The 24,515-nt window shown below is 47.3% G+C and overlaps 9 protein-coding genes across 9 annotated transcripts; 7 read left to right on the forward strand and 2 right to left on the reverse strand.

Moving 5' to 3' along the window:
* N7479_008751 (flavin monoamine oxidase family protein) lies at positions 1–1,673 on the reverse strand (the record flags this gene model as incomplete). Its single annotated transcript, XM_057256444.1, has 2 exons — positions 1–1,280; positions 1,361–1,673. 2 exons carry the CDS (start codon positions 1,671–1,673, stop codon positions 1–3), a joined length of 1,593 nt encoding a protein of 530 aa, XP_057103902.1.
* Positions 1,674–4,690: 3,017 nt separating this feature from the next.
* On the forward strand, positions 4,691–6,295 carry N7479_008752 (Major facilitator superfamily domain general substrate transporter; the record flags this gene model as incomplete). Its single annotated transcript, XM_057256445.1, has 1 exon — positions 4,691–6,295. One exon carries the CDS (start codon positions 4,691–4,693, stop codon positions 6,293–6,295), a length of 1,605 nt encoding a protein of 534 aa, XP_057103903.1.
* A 703-nt stretch (positions 6,296–6,998) lies between these two features.
* On the forward strand, positions 6,999–8,148 carry N7479_008753 (glycoside hydrolase family 16 protein; the record flags this gene model as incomplete). The annotated part of the gene is made up of 3 exons (XM_057256446.1): positions 6,999–7,089; positions 7,145–7,419; positions 7,486–8,148. The coding sequence occupies 3 exons, from the start codon at positions 6,999–7,001 to the stop codon at positions 8,146–8,148; spliced, it is 1,029 nt and encodes a 342-aa protein (XP_057103904.1).
* A 972-nt stretch (positions 8,149–9,120) lies between these two features.
* N7479_008754 (uncharacterized protein) lies at positions 9,121–10,184 on the forward strand (the record flags this gene model as incomplete). Its single annotated transcript, XM_057256447.1, has 4 exons — positions 9,121–9,358; positions 9,420–9,724; positions 9,791–9,956; positions 10,012–10,184. The coding sequence occupies 4 exons, from the start codon at positions 9,121–9,123 to the stop codon at positions 10,182–10,184; spliced, it is 882 nt and encodes a 293-aa protein (XP_057103905.1).
* An 839-nt stretch (positions 10,185–11,023) lies between these two features.
* N7479_008755 (Lipopolysaccharide-modifying protein) lies at positions 11,024–12,952 on the reverse strand (the record flags this gene model as incomplete). The annotated part of the gene is made up of 1 exon (XM_057256448.1): positions 11,024–12,952. The coding sequence occupies one exon, from the start codon at positions 12,950–12,952 to the stop codon at positions 11,024–11,026; it is 1,929 nt and encodes a 642-aa protein (XP_057103906.1).
* Positions 12,953–13,844: 892 nt separating this feature from the next.
* N7479_008756 (uncharacterized protein) lies at positions 13,845–16,066 on the forward strand (the record flags this gene model as incomplete). The annotated part of the gene is made up of 2 exons (XM_057256449.1): positions 13,845–14,050; positions 14,107–16,066. 2 exons carry the CDS (start codon positions 13,845–13,847, stop codon positions 16,064–16,066), a joined length of 2,166 nt encoding a protein of 721 aa, XP_057103907.1.
* A 358-nt stretch (positions 16,067–16,424) lies between these two features.
* N7479_008757 (uncharacterized protein) lies at positions 16,425–17,553 on the forward strand (the record flags this gene model as incomplete). The annotated part of the gene is made up of 3 exons (XM_057256450.1): positions 16,425–16,452; positions 16,676–17,349; positions 17,401–17,553. The coding sequence occupies 3 exons, from the start codon at positions 16,425–16,427 to the stop codon at positions 17,551–17,553; spliced, it is 855 nt and encodes a 284-aa protein (XP_057103908.1).
* Positions 17,554–18,257: 704 nt separating this feature from the next.
* On the forward strand, positions 18,258–22,122 carry N7479_008758 (hybrid sensor histidine kinase/response regulator; the record flags this gene model as incomplete). The annotated part of the gene is made up of 3 exons (XM_057256451.1): positions 18,258–18,553; positions 18,606–18,747; positions 18,808–22,122. The coding sequence occupies 3 exons, from the start codon at positions 18,258–18,260 to the stop codon at positions 22,120–22,122; spliced, it is 3,753 nt and encodes a 1,250-aa protein (XP_057103909.1).
* A 1,112-nt stretch (positions 22,123–23,234) lies between these two features.
* N7479_008759 (ribosomal RNA processing 1 family protein) lies at positions 23,235–24,299 on the forward strand (the record flags this gene model as incomplete). The annotated part of the gene is made up of 3 exons (XM_057256452.1): positions 23,235–23,280; positions 23,336–23,443; positions 23,503–24,299. The coding sequence occupies 3 exons, from the start codon at positions 23,235–23,237 to the stop codon at positions 24,297–24,299; spliced, it is 951 nt and encodes a 316-aa protein (XP_057103910.1).
* Positions 24,300–24,515: the final 216 nt, after the last annotated feature.

Raw genomic sequence — 24,515 nt, forward strand, 5'->3', positions numbered from 1 at the left:
TCATTTCAGATTGAGGTCATTACCATCGTACGGGATGCCAAAGCCCTCGAGCAGATTGGTTGCAGCGGTTTCACCCGACTTGAAAGCGCCATGCACGCAACCATTACCAACAAGGGTACAATGCTCGCCGGCGAACTGCAGGCGACTGAGTTTATGGTTTTCCAACGCATCAACCAGCAGCTGCGGGTCATCTCCAACCTTGTCGGCAGAGTAGGATCCATACCCAGCCAGCGGGTCCTGCGTCCAATGTGTAGTTTCAACATTGATCAGGCGTGGCAAAGCCTTGTAAGGTTCTGCACGAAATATTTTGAAAAGTGGTTCAAAAAATAGATATATCTCCTTTGGATCTTGCATGTTCTCGATGCGCTGCGTCAAAGGCTCGGCAATCTGTACGCACAGCTCTTTGCTGCCCGTCATAATCCATAGGTTGATCGTCACGGTGGGGTAGTTGAGGATATTATCTTTCTCCCCGATGGAGTTTATACTGGGGTTGGACTGCATTGATGATCCGGAGGAAATATCCGATTCCTCTGGTGGAGATGGGTAGAAGACGAACTGGTCGTTGTCCTTTGACCAGAAGACTTCGGCAAATTCGAAAAACACTTTACCCAAGGCTCCATAGCTGCACTTGGCCATGCCTTCTTGGAGGTCACCCGACAAGGGCGGATTGAATGAGATGAGGTTGTGGTGGTAGACCCCCAGTGGAATAGTCATGATCACTGCATCACCCCCGACGAAGCCGATTTCTCCAGCAGCATCCTTGTATCGGATTCGAGTTGGCGCGGTTCCGTCTTCGCTCCACTCCACATTCTCGACGACGTGGTTGAGTCTGATGATGCTTTCATCGCTTTGGAGAGTCTCTGCAGTCCAGTTCACGATGCGATCATAGCCACCCTTCATATATAGATTGCGCTCGGTGATAAAGTAAGAGAGGTGCTTGGACGATGCTTGATCGGTACTAGTGCCGATCCACAACTCGACCTCGCGGACAGCCTGCGGAGCCCAATCACGCTCATCTTCGGTGATGAGCTGATGTTGGAGGACAAACTCTTTCGCAAATTCGTGGACAGGACGGTCCTCGGCCTCCGGATTAGTTTCGTAGAACCACTCGCAGTAGTCAGCGAACTCGTCTGCGACTTTCTTAGCTTTGAACTGGGATCCAGCTCGGCCTTCTCTAGTGAAGTACAGAGGAACGCCATCATCATAATAATATGGGATAGATAGCTGAGGAATGAGATTCACCAGGCTGTTCTGGGAAGTTTCATGCATCCAAGCGGCGCCTGTTTGTTGACTATTAGCACATCGCCTTTTCTCTCCCCGCTATTCTGATATATGTTTCAGACTCGTATCGTTATCTTACCAATATCTCGGACATGGTCACCCTTTCGGCTGGTCAGGATTCTTCCACCAATGCGATCGCGTGCTTCTAATACCACCACTTCACAGCCATGGCGGTGCAAGACAGCCGCAGCATGCAGACCAGAAACTCCAGCACCCACCACAATCACCTTCTTGCGCTCCGACCTCGCTGCGTGTCCCTCGATCAACTCCCCCGGAGTCACATCGAGCGCAACCAGGTCGGAGCAACAATTACTAGGTTCTATGGGACTAATGCCCGTGATAGGAGAAGAGAGATGGAAAGATTGAGCCATTCTGAGTTGACAAGTTGACATTCGTGTTTGAAGTTTTGGAGTAAATAATGATTGAACAAGGACAATGTTGAACAGAAGTTGAGGGGGGTAAGTCTGTGTTATCGCGGTGCATAGTGACCACTTGGGACTTTGGTCCTATTGGCTTTTATTGCCAGCACAAAATTGGCTATCTACATGGTTTTCTACCTTACTATAGCGTAATAATTAATTTAATACGTACTTCTAGTCACATATCATAATGGAAAAGTAGTTATGAGGGAATTATGGATTGGTTTGTGGGTCTAAACAGGCATTTATAGACATCTCAAAGCATGCTGAGACGACATTAATAATACAACGGGGCGGAATCAGAATTATAATGTTGTTAAATCAACTTGATGCTCACATCATCCAAGTCCTATATCGTTCAGTATAGAGGTCGCATAAACGGCCGGCCATTTTGGAAGCTTCTATACACATGACTCCCTCATTATAAATCTATAGCAACTTCTCGTCTACTTAATATAACAATATAGATTACTCTAAAGAAAGCGGGAGCTAGAGCGGTAAATTCCCAAAGCCAATAAGACCAAAGTCCATATTGGTCATTATACACTACGGTAGGCTGTGAGGGGAAATTGCGGGTGTATTGGTTTACTATCACCGGCTTTTTTGAAACACATTTTTATCCACTTTACTTATTCCTGCCTCCCAGCCTTAGAAATACTCTGATTAAACTCACATTCTTCTCCGCCCGCATCGACCTGCAACGAACCATGCATCGGGAGTGAGATTTGGTGCGCTTAGCCTTGACTGAATCCGCGAATAGCCGTAATCGGGCCAAGTAGATAACGTCCTGTGCAGGTCATGAAAATAAAGTCCACCTGACCGATGACGGATAGGGTTACCAATGACGACTTTCCAAAATGGATCCCGGATTAGCATTGCAGCCTTTTGGTCACACAGAACGAGAAGCAGGGGAGAGTTCTGAAATCAAATCTATTGTTCATTCAATAGTCTACGCGATCAGAATAAGCATCATCAGGAAGTACATCAAATGAAAGAGAATAAGGAGAAAGGCAGAAATTCCAATACGAAGTGGCGGGAGACTCCTGCACGAATCCATTTACGTTACTTATTATACCAGAGGCTGACGGGAAGATTAGACTTCCGTACCACCTTGAAAAGCCGAAGATCATCAATGCGTCGGTTAGTTACTTCTATCCCAATAGGTAGCTCACGTGGAACGTTTGATAGCCCTTACCTTAGGGCTGTTCATTGTCCTAGATTTCATCTAACGAATTGTGGACTAGTGTTGACGGATCGACTTCTAGAAGTTTGATCAACTCCACCTCTTCCAAGGAACTAATGCTAATCGAATGCCGTACTATATTTTCCAATCCTGCCTCGGTTTTACTTAAGAAAGCCTACGAGATGGGAAATGCATGATCTATAGATGGGAGCTCTAGATCTCTCCAATTTCCGTCTTTTCGTGCTGTCAATGTCGCCGAACTGATAGAAGAGGACGAATTCACCGATTTGGTGTTCCGCGTTTTATACAAAGGCGACAGAAGACTATACATATATTCTTAAGCTTCCTTTTACCAAATATACGATTCGGATATTATACAACAAGAACTAGAGAATCTAGAACAATTTAAACGCGTAGTCGGGATTTTTTAGCCAGCTGGTATTGCAGTATTCAATAACCCTTATACGACCTCCTAAAATAGTACCGAACAGATGGTTATCAGCGGTATTCTACAAGAGTACTATAGCGGTGGCTCTTTACAACGTGTTACAGATGAGCAGCGTATTAGGGTATTCACCGTGCAGGGAAAACTCATATAGGTATTAAGCCTTCTAATATTGTTCTCGATGATGATGGCAATGCGGTGCTTATTGATATCAGCGGGATCGGCGGAGTAATGTATGAATACCATGCTCCAGAGATACGGGATGAAATATCACCTATTGACCTTCCATTCCAAATACGTTGGTTGAATGACATTTGGGCCCGTGGAAAGCTTTTGGCGGAGATTGCGTTAAACGCTGGGAACAGCCCCTTTGCGGGAACTCTTAAGCGGGTTGCGGGTCATTTTACCGAAGATGTTCACAACAGGTGGACTCTATCTGAGGGGATCTCTCAGTTGAAATATTTGTTAGTATATTGATTAATATTTTCTTTATTCAGAATGTTTCCAAGCTAATGAAACGCAGGGGTCCGCGTTGAGAAGCTTGCCTCTAATCCCACATTCAAGCATAATCCTGTTCCACATCAAGCTTTGCCGGTAGTTGAAGAGTAATATTTATAGTTAATAATTCGTACGTTTCTTGTGTTACTTATAACAAGTGGCTTTACTTTTGCGCAGACTACATTCATACAGGCTCTAATGCCCCGCAAAAGTGGTAGATTTCCCTCTTTCAACCCTCTTCCCCCTCTTTATACAGACAAATCACATCGAAAGTCAGTGGCCAGTCATAAAAGAAACGATGAGGAGGCTAAGCGGAGGGTTAACCCAACGACGTATAGGTCTGTGCAACTTTCCTTATAGTAAGAAGGGTCCTTGCCACTATTAGCTTCCGGAGACTACCGCCGAAAAGAAAGTATTAAAGCGATAATTGAAGAGTGGAATTCTACACTTAGGCTAGCGCTTTATAAGGAGTGAGAGCTACAATCTGGTTTACGAAGACTACGTTTACGGCAAAATCCTAGTAAAAAATCGCAGTGGAATTAGAACACGAATAGAAAACTCGCTCTAGGTCGAGAGGTAGGATCGACTATATTATCGATTTATATACATACTATGTACAAAGCATTCAATTAAATTGATACAGTTTTCTCTGTCAACAAGGTTAAATGTAAGGTTCGTGTGGTAAATGCTTAACCTGCCCCACATGGAAATCGAAAATTCTTTTGTTCTCCAATTCTCCAATTTTTTTTTCCCTTTTCTTTCTTTTTCCCCTTCCTCATAGAGGCTAACACTTGGATAAAATGTCTCCAGCATGATTGGCTTGTCAGGTCGGGCTTTAATCAGATTCCGGTTTTGAATTTAGAAATGGAAGAAGACCTACTGCTCAATGGCACCGAGCGCATTTGCGTTGACGGAGAGGTCACATTAATTCCCTCACCCACCAATTCTCCAAATGATCCACTGAATTGGAGCAAACCGAGACGTTACTGGCATGCATTTCTAGTCCTTGTGTTTGTTGCCCTGACCGCGGCAACTGCCAACGATGCCGGCAACGCTGGAAACGGCATGAACGCTGATCTGGGTATCACCTGGGAGCAGATCAATACTGCCGCAGGCGTCTTGTTTCTCGGCATTGGATATACCACATTGCTCCTCGGCCCAGCACCTTTCTTGTATGGAAGACGTATCTCGTATCTGATTTGTCTGGTGTTTTCCGTCATCGGCGCCATCGGGCTCGCCCGCACCCAAAATGTCGGGGACAACATCTGGAGCCAACTTTTCGTGGGCGCCTCCGAATCCTGCGCAGAGGCACTTGCTCAGCTGTCTCTTTCCGATTTGTTCTTCCAGCATCAAAGAGGTATGGTACTGGGATTATACGTTCTTGCCACGAGTATTGGTACATTCATGGGACCCATGATATCCGGCTTTGTCACTGACTCTCCACTGGGGTGGAGATGGGTGGGCTGGCTTGCTGCTATCATATCTGGGGGCTTGATTTTTGTCTTTTACTTCACATTGGAGGAAACATTCTTCGATCGGAACAACCCCATTCGCGGACATGATGCGCCTCCTGGCAAGACTGAGCGCACGTCGAATGACCTCCCGTTGGACAAAAAGGATGAGCCTATTGCGAGCGTGCAGCCGACACTCTCCGACAGTGGTCTTGATGAAGAATGCGGCCAGGAAAAAGGAAACACATATTTCCAGCGCATCGCTCTGATCACCCCATCGCCAACACTCGTCGGGACGGGCTTCAAGCAGTATTTCCGTCGCTTGTTGCACACACTGCGCGTCTTCACCTTCCCGGCAGTCCTCTACTCGGGCCTCCAATGGGGTGCTCAAGATGCCTGGCTGACCTTCTACCTCACCGTCGAGGCGGACAATTGGTACGGGCCGCCCTGGAACTACAGCGACACCGAAGTAGGCATCATGAACGTTCCGACCTTGATTGGTGCGGTCCTCGGCTGCATTTACGGCGGATGGTTCTCCGACTTCTTTGTTATGTGGATGGCCAAGCGAAACAAGGGCATATTCGAGGCTGAGTACCGTCTCTGGCTTCTGCTGCCTGTTGCGTTTATCGGCCCTGCTGGCCTCATGCTATTCGGGATCGGCTCGGATAAAGGCTGGGACTGGCATCGACCATATGTTGGACTGGGATTGATTGGTTTTGGCTGGGGTTGCGCAGGTGATCTTAGCATGGCGTATCTCATGGATGCGTACCCGGATATGGTGTTGGAGGGCATGGTCGGTGTCTCTGTCATCAACAACACTATTGGTTGTATTTTCACATTCACTGCCCAGAATTGGCTGGATGCGCAGAGTCTTGCGCAGGTCTTCATTGCGATCGGTGTCTTGAGCTTCGCTTCTATTATGACTACAGTACCGATGATGTACTGGGGCAAGACGTGTCGAAAGATGACTCGGAAGCAGTACGAGGCTTTCTTGCTGCTTCGTGATGGACCCTCTTAGTTGAGCGTTCGCCATTGTCATTGCACATTCCTTGGTTCATTCTGTCAAAATATATGTATAATATTTGCAAAAGTCTCGTGTGTTTTGGGGCCCTAGTAAAATAATAAAATGAGAAGGTCCCGTCTGCTCTGCTTTAGATTTACCATTTCTGCTTGTATTCTAAGCATATATCTTATTCGGCACGATAAATATTAGAGTACAGAAAGAATATTGACTAAAATTTCCAAGATTTTAGAGTCGAGGGAAATATTCACAGGCGTACGTAGTCCCCCCGCTAGCTCTCAGCCATCTGGGGCCAACTACGCAAGCTGCACCGTCATCCTCGATCCAAGCTTTTTTTTCAGGTGGATCTCCAATTAATCTCAAGCCTACAACTGACACCAATATTATACATGTCTACATGTCTCGCAAGCCTGGTCCACTGTGGTTTCTATCCACGGAGCCAATCGTGATCCCCCGATGTCGTGGCTAGATATATTTGCGTCGTGGTCGATGTGATGTTCCAAGGTTAGACATATCAGCGCACATCTAAGAATAAAACTAACGAGCCCATCTTCATACATCTAGTGCTCCGGTATATTTTCCGAGGCTAAATCCCACTTCCTATAATTCCTGGGGATTGGCCCGTTTTTCTCAATTTCTGTTGATCGTTCTGTGTATCTGTTATATCCTTCGTTCACTCTACTACTCTACCAGCTTCAATATGGTTCTCAGGTCTTACTCCCAGTGGGCTACTCTCGCCCTGGCTGTGACTGCTGTTGCACAGACTACCACTAGCTGCAACCCTATGGATAGTATGCGTTATTTTATGTGATTCGCCGCGAAGCAGCACTAACAGTTCTTTCGTAGAGACTTGCCCAGCAGATGCTGGTCTGAACAAATATCGTCTGAACACCGACTTCACCTCAGGATCTCTAGGTCGCTGGAACACAACCTCCGGAACCGTAACCAGTACCGACCTCGGCGCCAAGCTCACTGTCTCCGAGCAAGGCGACGCCCCCACAATCGAAAGTGACTTCTACATCTTCTTTGGCCATGTCGACGTCACGATGAGAGCCGCGAACGGCACCGGCATTGTCAGCACCTGGATCCTAGAGTCCGATGACCTGGACGAGATCGACTGGGTAAGGCCACCGGCAGCTGAAGCCACCAACCATCCCCCAAAAAGTAACCGCTAATACCAAAAACAGGAACAAGTCAGCACCTGGGACACAGAGATCCAAACCAACTACTTCGGCAAAGGCAACACAACCTCTTACGACCGCGCCACAACCGTCACCGTCTCAACCCCAGAAGAAACATTCCACACCTACTCAATCGACTGGACCTCAGAGCGCATCGAGTGGCTGCTCGACAGCGAAGTCGTGCGCACACTCGAGTACGCCGACGCCGTCGATGGCACAAACTACCCCCAAACACCCATGCGCATCCGCATCGGTATCTGGGCCGGCGGCGACCCTGATAACTCCGAGGGCACGATCGAGTGGGCTGGCGGCGAGACTGATTACACTGCAGGCCCTTTCTCTATGTATGTTGAGTCGGTCAATATCGTCAACTACAACCCGGCTTCCGCGTACAAGTACACCGATAAGACTGGGGATTATACGAGCATCAAGGCTACGAATGCTACTACCTCTACTAACTTGGGCACATCGAACTCGAGCTCAATTGTTGCTTCCGGTAGGACTTCTACTTCGGCTAAGGCTAGCTCGTCTTCTGTTGCTTCTTCGTCAACGTCAGCGCCAGTGGCTACTTCTTCTAGTATTTTGGTCTCTGCTGCTCCGGTTTCTTACTATACTTCTATGTTCGCCATTTCTGTAATCTCCTGTATTGCTGTCTTGGTTCACCTTTGAACGGTTTTGTTGGTCATGTAATAGGCCTAGTTATTTTGTCAGCGAGACCTGTTTTATACATAGTTAGATCTATATAGGTGTCCCTTTTGGCCATTTATCACGTCCACGTTACATTTAGGAATTCAAATGCAGCAAAAATACACAACATTCCTAAACGAGTATATAGTATATTGTGGGAACAAACCAAAACAAGAAGTTCCAGCCATCCTAAGAGTGCTCGTTTAGAAACCTTTCTGGTGTCTATTTTCGTTATTTTTTCTATCTAAGTTTCTAAGAAATTTTTATTCTAGGTACTTAGTTGGCTTATGGATATGAGGGGTAAAAACAAGAAGTACAGGGGGCGGGTTCATAGACATGAGACGGGATGATACAAGGGTAAGAGCCGCACCGCCAACAACACGCCGATCGCGTGCCACCCTCAACACACTTCGCAGCCCTGGAGCTTTGTACCAACCTATCAAATGCGAGCTTTAGTAAGAGGATATTTGAATGCTCGCCTACATGCGAGTATAGTCAGAAAACAGCCAGGGATAGCCCCCACATATCGCATTTCCAGGGGAGCCTCGCCAACGACAGCAATCTTTCAATTGAGACAATTATCAACATTGGACCCTGTCTCCACCAGAGAACAGCCTCGCTCCTTTCCAACAGAGGGATTCCCAATCATCGAAGCTGACCAGCCAGCCGAAGAAGAACAATTATTCGACTACAGCCCCTATCGATACTATCCAGCATATATCGGTGAGATCTTCGAGGACCGCTATCAAGTATGTTCAAAGCTAGGCTGGGGCAGTTGTTCAACTACATGGTTGGCCAGGGACCTCAGGTTTGTCGAGATCAGGCGATTTCATCTTGCATAAATAACTGATAATTTATTATTGCAGCGACAAGAAATATGTCGCACTGAAAGTCTATATCCATAACTCGGTATATCACCGTGAGCTCCCATTTTATCGGCATATTGCTCCCTACATGTCAAGTGATCATCCAGGGAGGGAGAATATTCGGCGGTTTTTCGATTCTTTTACGGTCACTGGCCCGGACGGTCGACATATCGTGCTGGTTCAAGAACCCGCATGTATCAGCCTGTTCGATCTCAAACAATCAATGCCAGAGGAAAGATTTCCAGAAGAGATGGTCAAATCTATCCTAACGGAGTTACTCCAGGCCCTAGATTTCCTACATACTGAATGCAAGGCTGTACACACCGGTCAGTTATTATCCTATGTCCAAGTATTTAGCGCACTGGTTTATTTACTCACCCTCAATAGATGTTCATATCGGTAATTTGTTAGCATGTGGGAGTGACAGCGAGAATTCCAAATTCAAAGATATTGAGGAATCCGAAATGGACAACCCGTCGGCACGCAAGCAGGTATCGCATGACCGAACCATTTATGCCTCGCGGGCAATCCTTCCGAAGCAAGGACCGCTGCGGCTTTCCGATTTCGGCGAAGCTAGGATCGGGCCTGGGCCGTATGATTATCCCGCCATGCCTATGCCACTTCGCGCGCCTGAGATAGTGCTCGAGGTACCGTGGAGCTATCCGATTGATATTTGGTGTGTTGGGCTTACAGTGCGTTCTGGCTATATTCCACTTCGAAAGGTTTCTTCTTAACATCATGCTAATTTTGAAACATAGGCATGTGAACTTCTTGGGCTGAATAGGCTTTTCAATTCCGACCACACAGCCGGCGATATGTATGAGGCAGCCCACTTTACAGAGCTGATTGCTGTGTTGGGTCCGCCGCCTGCTGCGTTTCTGGCGCTCAATCCTGAGAAGGCGGCTGAGTTCTGGGATGAAGAGGGTATGTTTGATACATTCGGTACGTGGCAGGATTTATTGCTAATTTGTTTATCCAGGGAGATGGAAGGAAATTGTCCCCATTCCTGAGATGGGCATGCTTGATTCGCTAGAAGGTCAAATGGGTCTACCTCTTGCCTTTGTGGAGTTCATGCGCAGGACTTTGGTCTGGATGCCAAATGAGAGAGCGACTGCTAAAGATCTTCTAGAGGATCCTTGGTTGAAAGAATGATGTTCTACTTTGTATGTATGATATTGGGACTACTTAATAGAACAATCTCTGCTCAAAACATTTCTACTGGTTCGTTTAATATATTATTTCATCATTGAATTCAGATTCCAAAATCGATGATCTCGAGAACAAACTATCGACAATACTCTCGATTTCAATTGAGATATGGGGATTAATAGATATGACCACACATACCCATGGTTTTTGTTCATGTGACCATTCTTCTCCATCAAACTACACCCAAAAAAACCACTGAACAAGAGAATTTGATTCAACACCACAATAACAAAAAAAAATTAAAAAAAATTGTTGTGCATCATCCGTGAATCGAACACGGGCCTCGTCGATGGCAACGACGAATTCTACCACTAGACCAATGATGCTAGTTGATGTGTGGAGATTCAGTTGTTGGCTATATGACCGGATTGCGGGCCTTTGGTGGATCCATGTCACTAAATTCTTCGGCATCTATTGGCATATAAAGTTGTGATGGAATACTTCAACATTGCATTGAATGCTGGAATGGATTTATATCCTTCATATCGAATAGATTGTTTCTAGAATTCGGGTTTTTTCATTGTTTCATTTAGGAGGGACTACTGCACCCGAAAATATATATATCGGCAATAGATTTCAATTACTCTTCATTTCCTCTCATAAATTACACAGAACGACATTAGTCACTGCAAGTCAATAAACAGATGTGCGGAATGACACCGACGAGATAAAAATGTAGTTAGTCATTCAGACATGAATAGATACTCCGAAATGCAAAAGCAGCCAGCCCGAAAGGCAAAAATATTAACAGAAATAGAACGGAAATGGTATATGTAGAGAAATTATTGTTCGTCAGTGTTCGCGGGAGGAGGTTTGACGATATTTTTTATCGCCGGAGAAAAAGGATATTGATCGTCAAAGTGGTCCAGCTCACTTCCATCACCACTGTACCCAATGGTATCGCGATTGTCGTCAATGATGCGTCCGTACTCGAGAAGAAGGAGATAGAGATAGATGTCAAGATCTTCGTTCCGCAGCGCGTGGTGCGCCCATTCCCGGCTTTGAGATGCGATCACCTCGGCCTCAAAGTCATGCTTCTGAAGGTATGGCTCGCTAATTGGGGATCCTGGTGAGTCAAGACCGAGGAAGTATGTCATTAGTCCGTACAGGTCATCGTAGCGATTGTCCATAGGGACGAAATGACGCCAGGGAAATAGCCGGGAGTCATGCCATTCTCGGAAAATAGTGGCCTTGATCCCTAGGGATTTGCTGAGCTGAAAGGCGCGCCACCGACCGGAGAAGCTGTGGCCATCAATGTCGACGAGGTATTTTGCCTTGAACTGCTCGCTGAAATCCTTGGGCTCTTTGTAGGTCCAAATATCGTCGTAGAAGGAGCAATCCGGGATGCAGCCCCAAGCCTCAGTGAAACCGACATCAAAGTAGTCCAATGAAAAGTTGCTTGGGGAGAAACTAGGGTAGGTATGATACTGCCCCAGGCTGCTCTCGGAGAGGATGGAAACCGTCTCTGATTTCATATCAGTGGAATTGGTAATATGCACAAAGCGTTGGCGGTGCATATGCTGCCAGTTATCTGCAAGTTGAACACCGCCGGAGGTGACACCACGCCAGATAAGAGTGTCCGATTTGTCTTTCCACCCGTAGTCGTGTCGCGAATTGTACACGTACCGCTTGTCGTCCATAAAATACATATTTGCAGGGAAAAGGATGTCGTTGTTCACGCTAACCTTGCATTCGCTGAAGACTGGGATCAGTTTCTTTGTGATAAGGTTGCTGGAGGCCGAGAATAAAAACCCGTGATTCCCCCCGAGAACGGGACCGACGGTGCAAAGATCAGAGGAAGCAGTGAAGTTAGTGACAAACCCACCCGAAGGTGATTTGTATAGCTTATCGGCATCCTCTACAGTAATATTGTCATTCCGAGCGGGAGAATGAGGGCTACAGGAATCTTTCGCGAAGTCCATGTATCGCTTTCCAGCGATCGAGAACCAGGATGGGTCAACGCCCTCTTCGATGCTGGGATCTTTATTATACAGATAGTTCATGCCTGGCGTGAATTTATCCTGCGCATCGCTGTGTAAGCCTCTGCTGAGGGCTTCGATGCGAAGGTATTCCTGGGTATCCTCGAATGAAACCATGACTCGTGGCTGATCCATAATATTAAGTGCAATATCCATGTCCGGAAGATATCGAACAATGCGATTAATTGACTTCCTCAGTGTTTCAATTCTCCATCCTTCAACGGGGGAGTAAACGACCTTCTTATTACGGATTTGCAAACCTGCAATCCCGTCACTGGATTGTAGCTTGGCTGCCATCTGTCGTATTTCCGTTGGTGCAACCGCCCAGAAAGGTCGCAGATCCCCCGTAATCTGCTGAAAGTCGTCCATGTTATGCGCCTTCTTTTTGCGTGCGAACATGTACCATTCCTTAAAACCGGGAGGTGGGTGTCGTCCATTTGTCTCACGGTATTTGGTGACTGTTTGGCGGAAACTCGTCGAGCGATTATTATCATATTCCAGCCATTGTCGATTCGCTTCCCCCATCAGGTCGACGATGGGGTGTCCATCTTGCGCGTATTGTCCGATTACGGGGCTCGTTGTTGCGGTGAAGAAACTCAGATTAGGGAGGCGGATCACGGAGTTGTCGATACCATGGTTGAGGAATAGGAGGTTGATAAAGCATATGGAGGTTGCTGCGCAGGCCAGTACCAGGTAGATTGACCTGCGACTCCGAGGGAATTGGACCAACATTGAGAATGGTTCCCAAAATCCGGGAGCTAAGTTCCAGCCGTACACTAAATTTCGACGATTTTGAACAGGATTGAAAAGGCCAAAGCACGAAGGCTATGAAAAGGACGCGCAAAAGGACATGATTGTAATGAACATTTAGGAGTTGAGGAGGGGGAAGAAGGAAAGAGAAAACCAAAGAGCCGCCATCAGGCCCTTAGTCTCCCAAGTGTCTAAAGCCTTTTCCAAAACGCCAAGGGTTTTTACGAAACAAACACCATACTAATAGAGTTCTTGGCTGGTCTTTTAATCAAAAATACATGTAATATTTTAGGAGAACTATAGGCGACCTATCAGAGCAATATATACTCCGTACAGAGTAGCTTGTCGGCAATTTTGTATAGAATTTGTAGATCATGTTAAAAAGGGGTTGATCAAAAGGATCAAAGGAACGTGGCCCAGTTGCCCAATCAGGAACTCTCGGCGTAGATGGCCGAGTCCAATTTGATTCGGACACGGCCGGCGCTTTGATCTGCCAAGGATTACGAGAGATTAATAACCTTAGAAATTACATGTTTGGAAATATTCTAACATTTATTTTTACTTATTTTATGCATTAGAGAATAATGAACATTCCAAGACTTGATCTATAACATACTAGTATTATACTAAGCATTATTAGAATAAATTAGGGTTATTTTCTTCGGGCCGGGCGGTGAGATGTTACTGAGTCAGCCCTTATGTAAGCTAGAGCATTTTCTTTGGGGCCTCAGGCACAAACCCGCAGCCAAGAGCTGGTAAGAGCTGTGCGACTCTCACAAGATCTTCATTACAACTTCTTTCAACACGCACAATTTCTCCCATGCAAATGACGTGATCAATAACTCCTCATGGGTGACTGTCCCATCCGAAAATTATGGCCCTAAAACGTTCTCGCACCGCGCTGGAGGCCGATCTTCAAGCAGAGCAATCCCCATACGCCTTCTATGGAACCCCGTTACCACCACTCGACGAGGGGGTTCGTGATGATGGCTCCTTTGTGCCAATATGGAAGCAGGAGGTGAGGGATGAACATGGGAGCAAACGTCTTCATGGCGCCTTCACCGGTGGATTTAGCGCGGGGTGAGTAGCCCCAAGACTCAATGACCCTTGGAAGGATAACCACTGACGTCTTCTAGATACTTCAACTCCGTCGGCTCAAAAGAAGGATGGACCCCCTCAACCTTTGTCTCATCGCGCCAGAACCGTGCCCAGAAGGTCGAAGAGAAACGACCCGAGGATTTTATGGACGCGGATGACTTGAGAGAACAGGAGGAAGCCAGACAATTACAGACCGCCGATGAATTCGCCGGCTTCGGCTCGACCAAGCGAGATGCTACGCGCAGAGCAGGACTCATGGATATACTAAAAACTAGTGGAGAAACTATGGGAGTGAAGCTCTTGAAAAAGATGGGTTGGCGCGAAGGTCAAGGAATCGGGCCTAAGGTGCGACGCAAGGCCAATCTGGATGAAAGCTCTGCCCCAGGTGGCGATGCGGGGGAAACATACCTTTTTGCTCCTGAAAACCCACCTATGGTTGCCTTCGTTCGCAAGACCGACCGCAAGGGTCTTGGGTTTGAAGGCGAATCGCGCCTAGAGTCCCACAATGCCCTGCAGTCCATCCCAGATACCGAGGAATCAGATTCGTTTTTTGGGGGGCGATTAGCCATTCAAGGGAAAAATCAGCCCCCAAAGCCGAATGTTTCACGGCGGGGAGGACTCGGGGTTGGCCCTCTGAATGATACTGGGTCGGACGATGAGGATCCTTATTCCCTGGGACCACAGATATCATATAACAAGACCATCGGAGGGGACAAGAAGAAAAAGAAAAAGGTTAAACCAGAACCAACAATCGCGTCATCTAACCCACTCTTGAATTTAAAACCCGTGTTCATATCGAAGAAGGTGGCGGCATCACGCGGAATTGGAGGCTTCAGAAAGTGCCGCGACGGGCGCCTACCGCTTGATGGATTCATTCTTGCCGATGGCATCACGGGTTTGTCGATTTCAGACAAAAAATACGAGCCTCCTGTGATACCCGAGGGCTGGAAATCAGCCAAAGAAATCTCGTCAAAAAAAAGGGACCAATCGAATTATGTCTCTACAGCTGACGCCGCAAAAGCCTCGTCGCTTAATCCTACGTCTAGAGCAGCACTTCTGGGCGAGGCTCAACTGCCTGGGAAGTCTGTCTTTGATTACATGACCCCTGAGGCCCGAGAGAAGATTGCCAAGCTTACCGGCAATGCCAATTTACCTCCTGCTTTAGGAGAAAAGGCACCCAAAGGATATGAAGTCCCTGAGTCGCAAAGGCGCAAAGATCTTTGGGGCCTTGTGCCAAAACTCGACAAACAGATTGCCGCCCAAGCTCTAGCTCGGGCCGTTAGTGGGTGGATGCCTTACCAAGAAGACGAGAAAAAGCGTGAACGCTACCAAATATTCCTTGAAGTCAGTGCCGGGACTCGCTCTACCCTCCCAGAACGGGTGGAAGGATCCAGCACCGATGAATGGGTTATAGAGATGCAGGAATTTTGCCGAGCTGCAGAGGTCTTCAAACCCATGTCCGGAGTTATGGCATCCCGATTTACATCATCGTCCACCGCGCCCAAGATTGTCTCGGATGCTCCTGACTCTGCAGAATCTGGACTCAGCAGACCCGCTGCAAAGCCAGACGATCCTGCAGTAGCGGCTGCCAAAGTTGGCATGTTCGGCCCAATGACACGAAGCACAGTCCCATTTTACCCATCTCGTCTTCTATGCAAGCGGTTCAACGTCAAACCACCGGAGAATGTGCAACTTGAGCCCGGCGAGCGACCTGGAGCCTCGAGTTCTGGGCCTGGCACTCGTTTCCAGTCCGCTGGATTCCAAGCTGATACTGGCCCAAGGCAATTAGTGTCGCAGGATATCATGAATCAGCTTCTCATAGACTCGTTAGGTTATCTACCAACAGCAGAGGGCCTTGATCCATCTGCAAGTGGTCAGCCTGCTAATGCGGCACCACCGCTAGTTGTTGAACCTGAGCGCAATGATGCCCTGGAGGCAGAGCGGCCCGGCGATGCCGTTTTCAAAGCTATCTTTGGGAGTGACGACGAAGATGACTAGAATTGGGCCCATTTGTACAATCCAATGAATTCATGTATTTTTTTTTAGTTCTAGCCCTGTACTCTGTACGAATTGAGCAATTGTGCTCTGTAGATCACTGTGTGACTGCTGGAGTCATCCCAGTGGTATTAGATTGCGAGAATGGGAGAAATCGTGGAATGTACACTTGTTTCTTTTTGTTTTTGTTACTTTTCCATTTTTGTTTCTATTCCTTTTCCTTTGAAAACTACCTTCTTTCGCCTCCTTGCTCAGTAGGTCTGTGCTTAGCCTTGAGGATCTCCAAAGCTAGTTAAGTCGCTTTAGAGCGTTGACCAACTGCTCCACGCAGCCCCCCTCTTCAAACTACTCTCCCCCTCATATGGAGCTCTTTGGTTGCAAGCAAGATGGTAAGAATCCAACCCCTGATCCCGAACCCCAGAATCCATACATATATCATTAAGACTAGTCACATTGCTTGGCATCGACTATCGAATGTCACACGACTTAAAGCCCCGGCCCCATAATCATAACTGACAATTCCTTCAATACAGGGCTGTTGCGCGTCTGTGCTGTCGCGTAATGTCGACGATCAATCTCCCCACACCCAAGAACACGCCTCACATCCAACAGCCACAAGGGATACCAGCAATCGCTCTACACAGCCAGGGCAACGAACACGGCGCGCCCCCAATCTCCCTCTAAACGAGCATTACAACCAGCCAGTGCGCAACCATGTATGGCGTAGCAAGCGACGGACATGGACACGCGCGCAGCTCGACCGCGAGCGTGCCGAGTTCTTCGAGACACGCGTCACCGGCAGGCCGGAAATATGGGCTGCTCTTTCGACGGCGATATCGCTGATTCGCAGCGGTGACTTAGTTACTGCGCAAAGTATTATCGATGCTGCGGGGATTACTATTCCCACTGGGGATCTTTGTGAAGGTTGCTATGATGAGCAGGGGGCGCTTTACAGGATTCCGCAATGTGTTGTTAGTGACCCGGAGAATATAGTTCCCTCGTCTTCGCGGACGGCTAGTGAAGATGGCGGTCCTGCTGGATATGAGGAGGAGCTGGATACTGGGGCGATCTCGGATGGTAAACTTGCTACGGATGATGCTTCTGGGGACGAGTTGATTTCACAAGATATTGAACGCCGCCGTGATGAGAAGGGGAAGACGAGTGAGCGGGACTTAATCCGCGTGCTTGCTCGTTTGAGTGACCGTGGAGGTCCAGATATACTGCTTTCTATTAACAAGGGTCAGACTGTTGGCTTCTTGGCGAGGAAAGTGCATCAAGAAGCTCAGGTTTGTTTTTTGTTATTGATGATTGTGGATTATTGCTGATTTGCTGTTTAGCTCGAAGATAATAGGCGCGTTCGAATCGCTTACCTGGGTCACTTGCTGAATGAGCGTGAACCGCTCGTTGATCAGGGGTGGAAGACTGGCCATGTTGTCAATGCTTTAGTCGTTTCCCCCGTTGATGGTCTAGGCCCCGGACACAGATCCTAGGAGTTGCTACAGAACCTTTTGAAGCATCGCCCATGGCCTACCAACATCACTCTTTTGTTCTCCACTTCTCTATTTGGACTCCAGCGTTCTGGCGTTTCTGTCATCTGATCTCTTTTGCATAATACCCCGAGTCTCTTTTTACAACCCGGCAGATACTCTCTTCTTCAGCCCGTCTTTTTTTTTGTCTTTGGCATGATCGCTCACATGAGAATTTTCACACGCGACGAAAGCAAGCTGGCTCTCACGACATCATCCCTTCTGCCTGTCAAATGTTGTGCATCTAATTAGTTCATCTACTTGTGACCATGCAATATCGCCATTCTTCCAAGGTTACTGTATCATATTATCCATGGATGTAATCCCCTGGCTACATATGTAGTTAGTCCTGGACCCCTGAAGTCTGGTCTAAAATAAAAACGGGTTTCCCAAATTGTCAGGTCATACGCATCAATAATGTGTATCTCGAACTAACACTGCCGCGTTTGACCTATCATCTCAAGTTCTCCGAGTTACTTTAGCGAGCTCTCTCTACCAATAACCCACCACCGATCGTCACAAACGGGAAGTCACGTGCAGTGACGTACGTGGAGGACATCTCCAGGGCTTTAGCTAGGTATCATAACCCCAAACTCCTTTAGCCTGCGTCTGGTAGACCTCTCACCCCCATATTAATTATTCCATATTATATTGTGGCTTTGGGGGCCATGGAAAATTCATCTAGCCAGAGTGCGGACTACGAGGCGGACCGTCAGACACGCGAGGTATATCGATATTTCCACCCGAGAAACCCAGCGGCGCTTAATGCAACACCTCTTGAATTTGATGAGCATGTGGCCTCGATAGCAGATTTTTCAAGAGTGACGACCCCTTTTGTACCGGATCCCTCTGACTCAGAGACAAGTTTTGTTGAAAGCAGCTCTCCGTCAAGCCCAAATACAACTTTGACTTCTTTTGCACAACTGGCAGCTCTACGCCTGAATGCACAGCGTGCTTTTATTACGTACATTTACCTTCCTGCTCTAGTATAGACCCTGATCTGACTTTTTCCAAAGTGTGTTGAACACCGACTCTCAGTTCATATTGGCTGAAGCCACTAGAAACACCAATCTTCGAAGTTCGAAGTCGTCTGTTGGAGAAGGAGATAAACTCTTCGCTGGAACGTCGACATTATCAGAGTCTTGGAATATATGTCAGGTAAGCCAATCTTTGAACTATTGCGACTTGTTACATATTGACACATATTTCTTCAAACAGGAAACAGTGGCACAAGACTCAAATAACGAACATGGATTGTATTCATTTTTAGTTGTCAACGATCTTCAAAAGGAAGAACGATTCAGAGGATTGCCTTTTGTGTCAAAAGAGCCACACTCTCGTTTTTATGCCGGGACGCCCCTCACCAGTGATAGCGGTATCAATTTGGGATGTCTGTTTGTATTAGATTCTGAACCCCGCCAGGGGCTATCTGATATTGAAAAGGATACATTAGGAAAATTGGCAGAGTTGGTAATGGACTATTTATTGGTTAGCCGTCAAGCTACAGAAGGGCGACGCGCCTCACGGCTATCGCGTGGTCTCCATCTTTTCGTTGACGGCAACTCTAGTTTTCCCAGCAACGCTCACATGTCGTCTCGGTCAAACAGCACGGCACAGGGTCCGGCTCAGTGGGAATCACCTCACCTGAAAGGTAACCGATCTACAAGCTCTCAAAGTAATAGACCGGAATATCACTCGGAACTGTCTGGGACAGGAAATGCGTCTCAAACTGGCGACGCACGAGCTTCGAGCCCAGATTCCAACCGGAATGACATATTTGATCCTGCTAGTCTAACGGCATCGTTGCAAAGTTTGCCACATGATGATAGTGATTCGGGGGACTCCTCGAGTAGCAACCACTGGCTTTTCCCACGTGCTGCAAACCTCTTACGACAAAGTCTAGACTTAGACGGTGCTGGTGGCGTCATGTTCTTGGAGGCTAGTGACAACTCTTCCGAAGATGTTGCAGCTGGTCATACCTCTTCTGAATCCACAAATCCTGCTCCTATTCTTGCGCTGTCCACCAGAAATGATCCATTCTCATACCATTCAAGCTCTACATTATCAGATCCAGCTGTCAATCTTGACAATAGCTTCCTGAAACAGTTGACGCATCGCTATCCTAAAGGGAAACTTTGGTCATTCCACCGCGATGGGACATTTTCAACTTCGGAGGATCAGTTAACCGACGAGTCTCGGGAACAAAGGAAAAAGTCCAAAGTTTCAGAGACCAGAAGACTGAACGAATTCTTCCCCGAGGCATCTCAAGTCATGTTTGTCCCACTGTGGAATGCCACCGATTCCCAGTGGTTTGCTGGGTGTTTTTGTTGGACTCCCCGGTCAACGCGAGTTTTCAGTCCTACCATTGATCTGAGCTCTGTATTTGCCTTCGGATCATCTATTATGACCGAGTACAGCCGTGTTCAATCAGTGATCGCAGACCGCCAAAAGGGGGATTTTATAAGCAGCATCTCACACGAACTCCGCAGCCCGTTGCATGGTGTCTTGGCTGCAGCCGAGTTTTTGGGAAGTACTACATTGGACCAGTTCCAGGAGACCCTGCTTGATACGATTAATGCATGTGGCCGAACTCTCTTGGATACAATGAACCAAGTTTTAGATTTCAGCAAAATCATGTCGTTAGAAAGACACAAGAAAGCCTTCAAGCGTGGAAAAGATCCGTGGAAACCCAAACTCTCCGAGGAAACTGTGCCCAGCCTGGATACACTGGTCTTGACAGATGTGGCCCTCTTGACAGAGGATGTTATAGACAGCGTGTGCTTGGGCCATTCGCATATACAGAGGTCAGCAACGTCCACCAATCACCCCACGGATGTGTCGTCAAAATCGCTTTCCGAGTTAGCAAAAGATGACAGCCAAGTTGGTCCCGTTTCAGAAGTGGACGTTGTTGTTGACATTCCTGATAATGACTGGATGTACAGAGTCCAGCCGGGGTCGCTGAGGCGCTTAATTATGAATATTCTTGGTAATGCACTGAAGTATACCAAAAAGGGACGAATCTCTGTCTGCATGGAGGCGACTGAGCGCTCCAAAGGGCGCTCTCGGCGCCAGGGTCTCGAAGATATAGTGACATTGACCATCTCAGATACGGGAAAGGGCATCTCGAAGGAATATCTTCGGAAGCACCTGTTCACTCCGTTCTCACAAGAAGATCCGCTGTCAGTAGGCACTGGTCTCGGTCTATCAATTGTTCGCGGCATTGTGAAAACTCTCCACGGGAAAATTAACATTCGAAGTCGACAGGGTGAAGGCACTACTGTCAAGGTGTTACTTCCTCTCGAACGTCTTGTGGGAGAGGAAAGCCCAAAATCAACGTCTCATAAGGAAAATTCGGAGCAAAATATACTTGCAGCATCTTCTCAACTCCGACGTGTTGACTGTAGTGGGAAGCGTGCTGCTATCTGGGGAATCGATCCATCCCAGGTTAGCAAGCACCATTTCTGGGCTTCCATAGCTCGATATATCACGGATTGGTATGGTCTACAGCTCGTTCCTCTGTCAGCCAATGAACCTATTGATATTCTGTTTGCGGATGAAAGGGATTTGTCTGCAAAAGAAATGCAGCATTTCCCAACGGAAATACCAAGTCTGCTCGTATTTTGCAGCGAGATAGGCAACTACGGTGATCCTAGGGAACAATGGTCGCATCTGGCTGACTCTGTGGCAATTCTCCATGGACCTTGCGGTCCACGAAAACTTTCCCGCGGTATTTTGAACTGTCTTGATACGACACCGAAAACCTCTCCGTCGAATCCGCAAAATTCTCAGAAAAAAGTAGTACTTCCAGAACGACCTGCTCTTGCGGTCTCGACTTTACCGATTGACGATTCCAACCACTCGTCAGGAAATCTACGATCACCAGATTCTAAACCATCAATTCCCATGCCAGAGTCCAGTAATTACGCCACTGATCCCCTGGAGCATAGCGCTTCTTTGTTGGCATCGTGTACTGACAGCGCTGGTCGTACACTGTCCGGGAGAACTGATTCCGCCAATACTCCATCTTCTTCATCCACTCGACCTTCCACTAGCAACTCAGATCATGTTATCGCTTCGCCCGGGAGCAAAAGGAGACCCCGGGTCTTAGTAGTAGATGACAACAGCATCAACCTTCACCTCATGATGACTTTCATGACAAAACGAAAAGTTGTGGTCCTGGATAAAGCCGAGAATGGCAAAGTAGCCGTCGATGCGTTTGAAAGAATGTTGCAGGGATACGATCTTATTTTCATGGACATGTCTATGCCAGTTATGGACGGGTTTGAGGCGACGCGCGCCATTCGCGCAATTGAGAACGAGCGGGATGGCTGTATTCCAGCAACAATCATCGCTTTGACAGGACTCAGCAGTTCACGCGATGAGTGCAGGGCCTTGGACTCGGGGGTGGATCTTTTCCTTATGAAGCCTGTTTCTTTCAAGGAAGTATCGAGGCTTGTTGATGAATGGGAAGCTAAACTGCCGAAACTGCAGCCTTGCCACTCAGACGTGCAAAACCACGTGAAACTATCATGATTTCTCACATTGGCGTTTTTTATTTCTGTTCCCATACCCCCTGCTGCTCTCTTGGCTGCATATATCATGGATGGCGATTGATGATGGTGGATGATGGCGAGACTCGATTCATTATTTAAAGCTTTTCTATTGCAGCCTTACAGCTGCAAGGGCGATTATTTCTACACAAAACGCTCAGTGGCGGTAAATTGGACGCCGAAAACGGCTACTATTGATGCCATTTTCAGCAGCCTTTTTACTAGAACAGTTGATCATCAAGATACTGTGCTCCAGACTAACTTTTACCAGGCGCTTTTTGGGCGATTAGCATTAACCGGCAATTTTGGAGACTATAAGCATACCTAACTCTCCTATATTGGTAAGTAACCACCTATATTTTTCAACCCTGGAATTATAAAGGGCCACATAAGGCTATATAGACCACTGACCCCTAATTGACGGCTTGATATGCTCAAGCTTCTCTAAAGGACTTCCCCAAGTGAGCTTTAACGACGGACTACCTGGCTACTCATTAAATATGTAACGCATATCAAGGAAGAATAACACCATGGTATTTTCATGACTTCTATCTTTCAGCGGATCGGTATAGGTGACCGTTCTATCCAACTATTGTTGTGATTGTGGTGGGTTGATGAAGTCTATTCCATGTTTGTAAGCGTTGACGATGTAGTTATAAAAAGCAGAACAAAGTTATGATATAATAAGTAGACTCTCCATACCAACTCACTCCAAGGCCAGTTCCTATTTTAAAAGCAACAGCAGGCACACTTTGACCACCAGCGCTTGATAACTACAAATGTAGCTGGTAGAGATGATATGCTGCCTTATATCTCGGGCTAAAAGATAATCTTAAGTAAGCAACTATCTGGAGCTTCTAGACAAACAATGCAAACAACTCTATCGCAAAGGAAAAAAATAATTTATCGCAATCTTCGATCTGGATTTTGAATCAAGACAGTTCGATAGTCTCGAACTTTTGATTGAACTCAACTCAATTGCATACTTATTAAAGGTAGTCTTGGTATACCTTTAACAAAACCAACAACCACCTCCACCTTGATATCCAAGCTTCTCAATCGCTACTTGTTAATCCTTGAGATACAACCGTACCAATGGACGGCCAAAAAACTCCTTTCGTGAGGGAGCTCGGCTCGAGTGGTAGGAATATTCTTTTCCCTGATTGGAGAAATATAATGCTAATCGATCCCTTTAGACCGGAAAGTCCGCGACAAGGCTCTTGATTCTTTAACCAAATTCGTTTGCTCCCGCAACGATTTGACCCTCGTGGATCTCCTCAAACTGTGGAAGGGCCTGTTCTACTGTATGCACTGCCGCTATATTCTCCGAAGATAGGCCGCAACAGAACTAACTTTCACCCAGGCTTCTACCACTCCGACCGACCCCTCACACAACAAGCCCTCGCCCGCGCACTCTCCTACTCTCTCGTCCCCTCTCTCCCCCAAGCAACTCTCCACCGCTTCCTGCGCGCCTTCTGGATCACCATCGGCCGGGACTACCACTCACTAGACCGCATCCGTCTTGACAAGTACCTGATGCTGATCCGTTTCTATGTCGGCGTCGCATTCGAAATTCTCGTGAAGAACAAGAGCTCAACAAAGAACGACGAGGGGAAAAAGCGCAAGCGCGAAGATGCAGCCAAGAAGGGCCGCGGCAAGAAGCAGAAGAAGCAGGCCGAGGCTGAGATCGCCGCTGAAGACGAGGAGGCGAAGGAAGGTGCTGAAGATGACGAGGCCAAATTCCCCGATCTCGCGGCTTATATCTCCATTATCGAGGAGGGTCCTTTGTGTCCGCTGAACTATGATGAGGATCAGGCCCCAGATGAGGGAGACCCAAATTACGTGCCTATGCCACATGGCCCCGATGGGCTGCGCTACCATCTTATTGACATCTGGATTGATGAGTTAGAGAAGGTTCTTGAGTTTGAGGAGGTGGCTGGTGAGGACGAGGAGACCCCGAAGCGTAAGATCAAGGGCGATGTGCCCATGGAGCTTATTCTGAGGCCGCTTGAGAAGCTGCGCGCCGAAAGTGCCTACAAGCCTGTCCGGACGAGGGCAGCTGAGGCCTTGGAAGATGAGCGCTTGTTCGAGTGGGGCGTTCGGACAAGAAAGACGGAGGATGAAGACGACAGCGAGGAAGAATGGGGCGGCTTCGAATAAATATTCTAGTTATAGTATGTGAAAGGGATTTGTATAAACAGATTGAATTCATTGCACAGCGTGCTAGCGATTATATCCATCAGTCCATCTCGGGTCCTATAAGCAAGAAGGTGGTTATAGGCTTATAGGCGTAAAAGACTACAAAATGTATTCACATGTCTCCTGTTTCATTTAGTGATTTTACTGTACAGGCTGATCACAATGTACCAAATGTTT

Source organism: Penicillium vulpinum, assembly GCF_028829585.1.
Source record: "Penicillium vulpinum strain IBT 29486 chromosome Unknown utg000004l_segment0_segment0, whole genome shotgun sequence".
Classification (NCBI taxonomy): Eukaryota; Fungi; Ascomycota; class Eurotiomycetes; order Eurotiales; family Aspergillaceae; genus Penicillium; species Penicillium vulpinum.